The sequence below is a fragment of the Cicer arietinum genome, chromosome 7 (assembly GCF_000331145.2).
Source record: "Cicer arietinum cultivar CDC Frontier isolate Library 1 chromosome 7, Cicar.CDCFrontier_v2.0, whole genome shotgun sequence".
Classification (NCBI taxonomy): Eukaryota; Viridiplantae; Streptophyta; class Magnoliopsida; order Fabales; family Fabaceae; genus Cicer; species Cicer arietinum.
The window spans coordinates 8,758,104-8,770,592 of record NC_021166.2 but is presented as its reverse complement, the minus strand read 5'-3'; the positions used below and the strand labels follow the sequence as shown (position 1 = coordinate 8,770,592).

The 12,489-nt window shown below is 29.1% G+C and overlaps 2 protein-coding genes across 2 annotated transcripts in view; both read left to right on the top strand.

The window, feature by feature from the left end:
• The first annotated feature begins 1,521 nt into the window (after positions 1 to 1,521).
• On the top strand, positions 1,522 to 5,217 carry LOC101499432 (hydroxyproline O-galactosyltransferase GALT6-like). The gene is made up of 7 exons (XM_004508743.4): positions 1,522 to 2,383; positions 3,344 to 3,576; positions 3,657 to 3,947; positions 4,032 to 4,160; positions 4,248 to 4,421; positions 4,552 to 4,659; positions 4,790 to 5,217. The coding sequence occupies exons 1-7, from the start codon at positions 1,660 to 1,662 to the stop codon at positions 4,997 to 4,999; spliced, it is 1,869 nt and encodes a 622-aa protein (XP_004508800.1). The 5' UTR covers positions 1,522 to 1,659; the 3' UTR covers positions 5,000 to 5,217.
• Positions 5,218 to 11,843: 6,626 nt separating this feature from the next.
• LOC101498790 (AAA-ATPase ASD, mitochondrial-like) overlaps positions 11,844 to 12,489 on the top strand; it is a 2,773-nt gene continuing 2,127 nt past the window's right edge. Inside the window, exon 1 of the mRNA XM_073370901.1 lies at positions 11,844 to 12,488. Within this exon, the coding sequence (XP_073227002.1) occupies positions 11,979 to 12,488 (510 nt within the window). The 5' untranslated portion in view covers positions 11,844 to 11,978. The remainder of the gene's footprint in view (position 12,489) is intronic.

The following is a 12,489-nucleotide window of genomic DNA, read 5'->3' as shown; positions in this document are numbered from 1 at the left end:
CATGTGAAAAATGACATATTCAAAATTTAAACGCAAAAACTTACTTTTTAAAAAGGGCTAAAAGCAAAGGTTATGATTTTTTTCAAGTCAAATAGTCTGCACTCCTAACTAGTTATACACACAAAAAAATGTCCACAATTTACTTTTTTTATGCAAACCCTTCATATACGTGGATATATCTTTTTTTGATTTAAAAATTTAGGTGATTTAATTCTCAAACACTCACTAAAATCAAAATGGTCTAAGGATTAAAAAGATACATACAAAATATTGATATTTTTAGACAGTTTCTATAACAGTTATTCCTTTTTTGAATTTAAATAATTCAGAGGAAGAAAGTAAAAATTTAACCTTTTTTGTAAAGAAGTAAATAATTGACCCTTTTTTATTTTTTATTAGTAAAACTTTGACCTTATATATTCTAATTGTGACTATCAATATAAATTAATGTGTTTCCAACCCAAATAATGAAAAGTCAACTTGAAACTTTGGAATAAAGTTAGAAAATATTATTCTATACTTCATAGAATGAGTGACTTAATTTATTTTATCGCGTTATACATGTAAAAAAAATATAATATTTCAAAAAATATAAATGAAAAAACAAAAACAATATTTTTATCAAGTATTTCGTCAACCCATAATACAAGTCATTATAACAAAAAAAAAATTGTCCTATTTCATATGTCATTTTACAATACTTCCACAAAATAAAATATAAAAGAAAAACAGTATTGTTAACAAATTTATTTATATAATTAAGTTTTTTAATTTATGTAATTTAGTCAACATATATTTACACAAAAGGACAAAGATAATATAGCTTAACTATTTATTATGATCTTATCTCTCTCGTACTATTAATATGTACTATATTTTATGTTTTTTGATTAAATATACTACATTTAATGTTATATTTATTACCAATATTTCTAAAATACCCTTTAATTAAGTACGATTTTAAAACATTGTGGAACAAGTTCCCAAGGGAATAATTTAAAAAATATAATTATTTTAAAAATCTTAAATAATATTAACTACTGTTCTAAAAAATGTAATTAATTTTATTTGATTACACATAAAACAATATAAAGTACTCCTATTTTATATTTTTCACTTGTAATATCATCAATGCTTTGTCCGTAATAAAAAATACGAAGTAAAAGACAATAAATTAAGAATATTGACTTATATATATTTATTGTATATTCAAATATAAATATTTTTAATTTAGCATAGTATTAATTTCCTTAAAGGTTAGACAAACTTTTCAAGCATGAATTATGTATACCCAATTCCCCCTTCCCATTGTTATAAAAAAGTTTGAACATTCTCGTACTACAAAATATAAGATGATGATCAATATTTTATACTAAAACCATCAAAACTATTTATATCTATTAGTTTAATGATAGTTATGTAAAACATTTTTGTGTTTCAGCCGTGTTGTTTAAAAACAGTTTAAATTTATATAAATTAATAAAATTCTCCCAATTATTTCTTAATTATCGAACTCCAACAGTTGACACATATTACTAAAACCGATTTGCTTTTTTAACCTCACCAGCCACGAAAAAATTGCTAACAACACCGCCTGAAAAACCTTAGTTTAAGTCTCTGTTCTGACTTGTGAAAGTTGAGAATTCCAAATTGAGAGCGATGAAGAGAACCAGAACGGGGAAGGTAGACACCTTCTTCTCCTTCTGTAGACAACGATCCTTTCATATTCTCATCATCATCGCTCTTTTCTACCTTCTTTTATTCACTCTCGAAATGCCCTTCGTTTTCAGAAACGCCGTCACGCGCTCCGAAAGACACGCGCTTGAACAACAGGAACGACTCCAACCCAGTCAGACTCACCAACTCACTCGCCTCAATGGTAATAATAATAGTAATTTAATCCTCTCCGGTTTAATCCTAAACGACGCCGCATTCGATTCCGAAGTTTACAAATCAGCGTATATAGTTGGGAACAGGGTTTGGAACGAGCTTCAAAACGCGAACACGCCAATTCAAAGCGTCGTCGTTTCGAAACCCGAAAATAAATCCGGGTTATGTCCGCAATCGGTTTGGGTTGCCGGGTCGGATTTTTATGGGAATAAGAGTTTGATGGTGATACCTTGTGGGTTGACGTTAGGGTCTCATATAACGGTGGTTGGGAAACCGTTAGGGAAAGGGAAAAAGTGTCATTTTGTGATGGAGTTGCAGGGTTTGAAGAGTGTTGAAAGTGAGGAGGAACCACCTAGAATATTGCATTTCAATCCTAGGTTGAGAGGTGATTGGAGTGGTAAACCTGTAATTGAGCTTAATACTTGTTATAGGATGCAATGGGGTTCTGCTTTGCGTTGTGATGGTTGGAAATCTAGGGCTGATCAAGATTCCGGTAATAAATAAATAAATACTATATTTTTATATTTTATGCATGTTTGTATTCAATTGAGTAACCACCATTTTGGATCCTGAAATTGTAAGTATCTGCTAATTTGGGACCTCAAATTGTCTAAAGTCAGTCAAAACTATGCTCCTTGAGTTTTATAACTCGCAGACAAAAAGCTTCCTAAAATAGTTGATGGAGAGAACATTTTGACTGACTTTAAATAATTTGATATTTCGTAAATTTGAAGTCCCAAATTACCACACACTTCCAAATTTAGGACCCAAAATGATAATTTACTTGTGGTCAATTTCATGATGAATTAATTGATTGTGAAATATAGATGTTTGGTTACTGTTTAAGTGAAATGTACATGTTGGTTACTATGTATGTGTTCACTTTTATGCTGATTGGATAGATTGATAGGAACGTATAGATGTTTGGTTAATATGTAGTACATGTTGATTACTAATACTAGTTTTGACTTGAAAATTTTACATTATGATTTAAACTATGAAATTTTCTATTTAGAGTGAAAAACATTTAAACATGTTGTTTCATTTTAAACTCAGTTACAATCAAATCAATTTTGTGAAGTGAGGGTTTGCTTCGATGTTGAGAGTGTTTTCATTGCGTATTGGTAGTGAAGCTCCAAGTTGTAGCTTCGGGTTCATGCATGACCAACCCACCAAACACACCAAAAATCTAGTTCATTTAAAATTGCTTTTGTCAAATGTTCATTCAAATGCAGACTTTATATGCTGTATAAAAATGCTTTGATTTTGTATTTGAATCGTTGATGTAGTAAATAGATGAAATGGTGCTACTGTTACAGTGTGTCATATGGCATAGATAACTGTCTAGTTATGAAATTTTGCCACAGTGTAGTTCATTTTTTATGTAGTGTCTATATTCATTCATTGTAATTGTGATGGCTCTAAATTGAGGTATTACTTGTGTTTGAAACAGTTGATGGGCTGGTGAAGTGTGAGAAGTGGATTGGGGGAGATGATAGGCAAGCAGAACAGTCTAAATCAGAATGGTGGTTGAAGAGACTCATAGGTCGTACAAGAAAAGTAACAGTCGATTGGCCATTCCCATTTTCTGAGAACAAGCTATTTGTTCTTACTCTTAGTGCTGGTTTGGAGGGCTATCATTTTAATGTTGACGGGAGGCATATCGCCTCTTTTCCTTATCGCACTGTGAGTAATGTTATTCAACTTGCATACCTCGAGATGGAATTTGTATCATTTCTTGATTTTCCATTTTTTTATTTGAGCAGGGGTTTACTCTTGAGGATGCTACTGGACTCACTTTAACTGGAGATATTGATGTCCATTCTATATATGCCGCCTCCTTGCCTTCGACGCATCCTAGTATTTCTCCACAGCAGCATCTTGATTTTTCAACCAGATGGCGTGCCCCATCACTACCTGACTCTGGCGTGGAATTGTTCATCGGCATCCTCTCAGCTGGAAACCATTTTGCTGAGAGGATGGCTGTGAGAAAGTCGTGGATGCAGCATAGCCTTATCAAATCTTCAGAAGTGGTGGCTCGTTTCTTTGTTGCACTGGTAATGCTAACGAGATGTCAATCTTTTTGGTTTCATGGTTATTTCTTTTCTCACGGAGTTCTTAACATTTCAATATTTCTACAGCACCAGAGAGTAGATATTAATGCAGAGTTGAAGAAGGAAGCAGAATTTTTTGGTGATATTGTTATAGTGCCTTACATGGATAACTATGACCTTGTTGTGTTGAAAACAGTTGCTATATGTGAATATGGGGTAAGTTGCTGTTTGTTTAAAATTCTTTCAATTTGAAAAAGGAACAAATTTCAAGAGGATAGATAAGACGCGCTATATTGTTCACAGGTTAATACAGTGTCCGCGGAGTATATCATGAAGGGTGATGATGATACATTTGTGAAAGTGGATGCTGTTATAAACGAAGTTAGGAGTGTTCCGGATTCTAAGAACTTTTATATTGGGAATATGAATTATCACCACAAACCCTTGCGCCATGGTAAATGGGCTGTGACGTACGAGGTAATAAGAACCTGTTACAATGTTTTTTTCCGTTTATGACTAACCGTTGTCTTGTCACATCTAACGTAATGCTGATGATAATTTTTGGGTTTGGAAGTATTGATTTTAATTTGTTGTCGTCTGTTTTCAGGAGTGGCCAGAAGAGGATTACCCACCATATGCTAATGGACCGGGGTATATTCTGTCTTATGATATTGCAGACTACATTGTTTCTGAATTTGAGAAGCATAAATTAAGGGTTAGTATAAAATATCACCGCATATTTTCCTGGTTGTTTTTTTATTTGATTAAATATCTCCATGCCGTGCATACAGCGACTGATATGGCTAAATTTGTTTTTTTTTTATTCTCTCGCTTTTTTAATGCAGTTGTTTAAAATGGAAGATGTGAGTATGGGAATGTGGGTAGAACAATTTAACAGCACAAAAGCAGTACACTATTCGCATAGCTTAAAGTTCTGCCAATTTGGTTGTATAGAAGGCTATTATACAGCCCATTATCAATCTCCAAGGCAGATGATGTGCCTCTGGGATAAATTACAGCGGCATACACATCCTGAATGCTGCAACATGAGATGACAAAGTGGTATTAGGCTCTCCATCTTTGAATTCATAGAGAGAGGAACAACGGAAACAAGTTTTGCAGCCATAGCTTAGCTTCGACAGTTGTATATACAGCGGAGCTCAGATAGAAACCTTAGCCCCTGTAAAAAATGGCCTTTTAAATTCCATTATTTATATATTCTTTTGTTTAGAAATTTTCATTGCTTAATTGATATACATACCTGGTTATTTCATCTTTCCCTTTATAGGTGGTCATTTGTTTTGGGAAGTGGGAAGCCGCGAACATATTGCTAAGTGAAATTATATAAAACACTTTTTTTAAAACTTAGGTTAGGAGATACAAACTTCATGTTTAACTTATCCTAGTCTCTAAACTCACTCTGAAAGTATTTATCTAGAAAAGCTCGGTTTTTATGCCGTTCCAAAGTACATTTTCGAACTAAAGCACAATTTTTTCACCTGAAAGTATATTTATGGATTGTATCGATTAGAGGTGGTTTGGCTTTGATTTTGATTTCAATTTGTTATTGGGTTTCTTATGAGGCTTGTGTTTTCTTAAAAGTTTGTTTTAATTGTTTTTTCATTTCACACCTAGTATTTTACTTCTACAATTTCTCAAAAATTTATTTTCTAGGGTTAAAATTTCAAAAACTGAATTTTGAGTTTCCAAAACTCTTACATGTAATATAAGAAATATATTTGATGTTTTGAAATATTTCTTTTTTTAATTCTAAACTCATCTTGAAATTTAAATTTAAATTTTATGGAGCGTAAGTCTTTTTTTTGTTTTGAAAATCTCATACATTACAGAAAATTAAAACTTCAGTTGTTTTTGGCATCAGGAGTTTTGTTTCAAGTGCTCTAAATTTATTTAAAGGAATAACTTTTTGTGAAATACAAGAATAAGAATTCTGTTCATAGACACTTGTAAAAAGAGACGTTTCACTAAGTTTATGGTGACTACACAGATCTATTTCCACTTCCATTATCACTTTTTTCCACACTCTCTCTTAAGAATAAAACTATGAAAGAATGAAAGTTGGATTTTTATATTATCAAGTATGACAGGTATTAAGTTGACTAAAATTGTAAGCGTTCTTTAAATCTCAAAATTTTACAAACTAACAAATATATTATTGAAATTGTAAAATATTAAAAAAATAATTTGTATTTAAATTTTTATCATTAGATACTATGATGTGACATTTTAATTAAATATGAGATATGCATTGATTTCATATATATTTACTAATTTGTCAATAATTAATTCATGCATAACTATAATTACTTACTAATTTATCTCTAAGATGACATAATTTTATTGACTAATTTATTTTTGAGAAAATAACATTAATGAGGTTAAGATTGATAAACCACGTATTCAGTTATAATGTCATATTAAAATAACTAACAATCAAAGTTTATTCAATGATTATTTTGATTAATATTTTACAATTTTACGATGTATTTGTCAATTTATAAAATTTAGAGACTAATTCGACTGATGTTTATTATTTCAAAATCAATTTACTATTTATTCATTATTTATTTTGAGAATATTTTGCGAAAACAGAATTGGCAGATAACAACCAAATTTAAAAGTTTAAAAATTATAAGTAACAGGATTGGAAAATATTTCATATATTATTTCTTAAATTTTGTATTAACTTTACTTTTGTTAGTAAGGTCTAAAAATTATAAGTAATTTTTGAAATAAATAATTATTTATAATTTAAAAAATAATAAAAATGTTCAAAATTTGTTAAATAAATGTCTAACACAGGGACGAAGGTGTTGGTGAAGGAACAACAGGCTGAGCCAAGTCTAAAAGGCATAATTTACTAAAGAAAGCTTAAATTCTCAAATGAAAAAAATTAACATATATTACTAATATATATGATGAATATAAAAGCCTAAGCACAACAATAAAAAACACTTGAACTATGTATAGGTATAATTGTTTTTAGTAAACATATTACTCCTCATGAGTTGTCTCTGAAGCTATAGTTTATGCTTTTGATCTCTATTGACATAATTAATTAATTTGTAATAACATATATATCCAAAAAAACATGGAGAAAGAAATGACACTGGTGTATGGAGATTTTTGTTTTCATAAATACCTTTATAAGGATAGTGCGATAACGATATTTCTCCTACCTTGAATATCATTGAACTGCCGAAAATTAATATCATGGAATGACAGCGTAAGATTATTTTTGTTTTTCTTTTTGATAATAAAAGAAAAATGACAAGATTTGTTAGAGTTGAGTGTGATTCTCAATCATATTTATTTGTTGCATGTCATGTATAATAGAATTTCGTGAGGGTGTGAGCCAAATAAGTTCAAAGGTGCTCATAGAATAAGAAACCACGATATTAGCATCCAATCAAATGTGTTAGATGATGTCAATTTCACTTAGCTCATAGCCAGTGACATATAATTTTTCTTTTTCTTTTTTAATTAAACTAGCCTATCCTTTGCTATGAATTCCAGTCACAATGGCATGCCGATCAAGTGTTTTAAATAAGGTTAATTTTTGCATATATTTTAGTTATGATCAAGTAAAAAATTCAAATTAATATTTAATTTATTTAAATATCAATCAGTTTAATCTCTTAATATTATATTCGTGTCTAAGTAAATAAGGACTAAAATGACGCTAGCACTATTTTATGGTGTACAAGGTTTTGGAGTTAAGTTGGATCTTGAAAGAAATGATGCTCAATTGCTTGCACTATTTGGTGATTTTTGAGCATCTGTACGGTATATTTGGACATCAATAGAGTGATCAATCACAATGCATTTGTTGGGATTCAAGATCTTACGAGTATGCTTTGGTGTATGTATTTCTCTGCCAGGTGGAAATCATTAAAAATATTAGCGACGTTTTTGGTAGCATTTTAGGTGTACTTTGATTTCCAATCATCAAGCCTTCTAAGGAATAAAGACCCTTTGTTTGTTGGTAAAAAATATGTAATTGTCAATTTGAAGAATTAGCAAGGGAAGAATATGAAGGAATTGAGGAAACAATAAATAAATGTTATGTTTAAGGTTGAGGATGAAGATGAAGAAGAATAAATTGGGGGATAAAGAATAAATAAGGGAAGAAGGTGAAGAAATTTAAGTAAGAAGAAATATTAGGTTTAAAGATAAAGATGAAAAAAATAAATAGTGATGATTTTTGTTGTTGTTGTTGATATTATTGTATTTTTGGTGTTTGACTACTTAATTAATATGTGATATTAAAAGAATGATATATTATTTATCCCAAAACCTTCTACGTTATCAAATTAATCGTTAATTTATCTTTAAGAACTAAACTAATATATGTTTTGATGAGTTACTATTTAGTATTGGATTTTTTTGCTAACTCAGAGTACAAAATAAAAATACCTTACACATTTAGGAATCAAAATAAAGTTTATCTTTTGTTTTAAAAGTCGAAAATCAATGTTAAATATATTTATATATAAACAATACTCTTTGTGTATCTATTTATACATATATTTTTGTTTCTTTTGTCACTCTAATTAAAAAAAATAAAAAGTGAATTTAATAAATTTATTTTATGTATAAATGTTTTTAAAATATTTTTTATATAAATATATTCAATTTATCCTTTTCATCTTTTAAGATAAAATAATAATTAATAGAGATATGTTAGAAGATAGCAATTATAATTAGTGATACATTTTTTTCCCAAATAGATACTTATAATTAAGGGCATAATTTAATATAGGTACATACAAAATAATATATACACATCAATTACCTATAAAGTTTTATAAATCTATGTAAAATTATATGTAGGACCCCTTGTATATATCTTCTATTATTGCAACACAAACTTTTGTCTTGTTGCCGCATGCACCTAAGTTCACAACTCTGCAAAATATGAAAATAAAAAACAATAGATTAAATTATTCTAAATTACAAACATCGAATCATGGATCCAACTACAGCTTTGTGAGAATCAATTGTTTTCAAGAAAGCTAAAATAATGCACAAAAAGTACAATAGAACTTTCTTGCTTATTGACTTTCTTTACAATCATTTTCGTATTTATCCTCTAAGGCAAACTTTATATTCATTTGTTTTAAAAAATATATAGGAAGAAAATAAAAAAATTGAGAGGTTTTGTGACAATGTTGTTCTAACAACAGTGGAACTAGTGTCTTTTTGTTCGGTACTATTGTTTAAGGACGAGTTTGCCACATGGGTGACAGTGACTCTAGTTTTGTCAATTTTTTGAGTTCTTATAAAGTCTTGTAACAGCTCATGAAAATTGCATAAAGCTGTATGTACCACCAGATGTAGTTGCCGTTACGGATTGAAAGCAAGTGAAAATTATTTTTGAGAGGGACATTTGTTTTTAATATGTGTTTTAAAAGAAAAGAAAACGTTTTGTTTAAAATTTAAATAGCATTTTTGGGAAGTGTCCTTGTCAACAATATTTGCCTCATTTCATATATATATATATTCCTCATTATTTCATTGGTGTAGTGTGACAGTTTAATTTTGTTATCTAAAAAATCACTATGATTTAGAGATTATAGACCTTTTTATTTAAGTTTTTTTTTTATTTAAAAATTATAATATATATATATATATATATATATATATATATATATATATATATTATTGTTAAGTGTCGTTCTCCTAAACAAATAGGCTTTATATATCTAAGTTTCGCGACTTAAATATTTTAATTGATCGTTAATAAATGTTGGTTTAGTTGATAAGAAATTGACACATATTCACAAAAATCGTAAATTCAACTTTAATGGTTGATATGAGAATCTCTTTAGTAGATGATTTGTAACTACATATGTTATCGTTTTTTAAACTTTGAAGTTTATTGTAATCCTAACGAGTCTCCAACTCATGCAAACTTTTTTTTATAAAAAAATATATCTTAATTAACAATTAGTTTAATAAAATCATAACAATGTGATTTATAGTGGCACATCATATTTCTAGCAATGAATCCAAATATGTAATTAATAAATAATAATAAAAAAACTTAAGTCACACTTACTGATATAAGTAATTAGATGTTACATAAAATGGAGGCCTGTTATGGAATTGGATGGTATAGACTATAGAGGATTGAATATGAAAGACAACCAATTAATTATATCTATGAGTTGGTGTAAGGTAAGAAGAGGCATCAAATCAAATCACATGGGCATCATTGTGCTCTGCTATTGCTTAAATAATAAGTTCAACAACTTCCTCATATTCTGCTGCCAGGTTCTTACCAATGCTTTTGATTCCTTTTTCTTCTTTTGGAAAAATAAACATGTGCTTCTCTAAGGTTAATGTAAACTGTATGTGGATTCTAGTTCAAAATACATGGTGAAATATTTTTATTCATAAATTAATTTTTTTAACAAGCTTTGGAAGGAATCTTATGAAAAAATTATATTCCACTACTTTAATAGAGAAAATTAAAATGTCACAAGAATGATTTTGATATCGATTAGTTAAAAAAATTATTTGAATTTTAAATTGTCCAAACAAGATATATTCAACTAGAAATGTCCAATTATCCAAGATATGTCTAGTTGGCAAACACTCAACTTATCTAAATCTAGTGAATTTGAGAGACCTAATATCTTATTTAATTTTTTTTTCTCAATTAAAAAGTGAAGGTTTATTAATATACTAATAATATATCTAACATTTTAGACTACTTGTGCTCTAAACACTATCAATAGATATGGTTAGAAAAAAATTGCCAAAAAAATAATTGAAGGAAACATTATTAGGGTATTTTAGGTAAATTAAATTTTAGCTCCACCAATGTACATTCTCAAGAGTTAAACTATATGGAGACATTAATTAATTTGATGAGCTCATGGTTCTGTGCGTCATTTTATAATAAGGGAAATCCGTCAAACATTTTAATTAGACTCTAGTTAAACATGATTTCAACTGAATTTTATAATTTTAGTGGAAAATTGCAAACAATGGATAAGGTTCAAACATCTAACATGGTATCAAATTTGGAAAAACATTAGTGGAGTAACTTTATGATCAACTTTAATTATTCTTGTCATTGTGTTATTATATATGTCTTGAGAGGAAAATGACATGCCATGTATGAGACAATGAGAAGTAGACAGAAGAACATGAAATTAAGTATTGTGAATTAATGTGAGCATGAGAAGGACCCCATTATGTGTTATGTTCAATTGGGAACTCCATCATCTACATTGACGTATAAGAGTCTTATTCCGACATGAAATCGAGGTATTCTTTATTTTAAGTTTTGTGTATAAACTTTTACAATTTCATCTTTTATAAAAAACGTTTTAGTTAATTAAAAAAAATTAAATATTGTTTATAAACTACTTTTAACTTTATTTTTTAGACAATATGAAACTATAATGTCATGGTGCTAGAAAGTTTGATAAACTAGGGACCATGTTTGTTTTAAGACGAAACTTATTGTACGTTTAGTATATAAAATATTATTTTTAAAAAATAAAATAAAAAATTTGTATAATTTATGATTAATTAGTTTATCTTGTATATAAAATATTTTTGGATCGTCACTGTCCATGAGTCAATTGAATTGTACATAGGTAAACAGAGGCACATGTAAAGGCACCTGGTTCTGATATATTTTTCTGAATCTAAAAAATCTTTGTTGTGTAATAAGACACATCATACAGCGAATCAGCACAAAATTTAGAGGCTATTGAAGAAGCACCCTCCACATATAGTCCCACCAAATCAAAGAAACTTAGTGGAACCAAATTTCTACCTTACTTGTCATTTTTCCATTTTAATAAAAAATATAACTTTGTTATTATTATACCATATACTATAGTATATGTTAGTGTCATTTGACTCATTTTGCTTATATACATTGGCCCTTTTCTCTTCTTTGTCATCTCCACTCACTTCTTCTTCTTCTTCTTTTTCCTTTCCCTTCACTTTTTTCATACATTGATTTTAACACAAACATAGCCAAAGAAAACAATGATGTCCCTTAAGATGAATGAAATGTGGACAACAATGGGGTCAACCTTAGCAAGCTTAATGTTCATTTGGGCTATCATAAGACAATACTGTCCATACCAAATCACACGTTTCTTTGAAAAAAACAGTCATAGAATCATGGACTATTTCTATCCTTACATTAGAATCTCGTTCCATGAATTCTTAGGTGACAGAATCAAAAGAAGTGATGCTTATGGTGCCGTTGAAGCTTATCTCAGTGCCAACACATCAAAGAGTGCAAAAAGACTCAAAGCTGAGATGGGAAAAGATAGCACCAACTTGGTTTTAACAATGGATGAATTCGAAAGAGTAACAGATGATTTTTGCGGCGTTAAAGTTTGGTGGGTTTGTAGCAAAGTTATGTCATCATCAACAAGGTCAATGATGATGATGCCTTATACAGAACAAGAGAGGAGATTCTACAAACTAACTTTTCACAAAAAGTATAGAGAAACAATAACAGGTTCATATTTGGAAAATTTTATGAAAA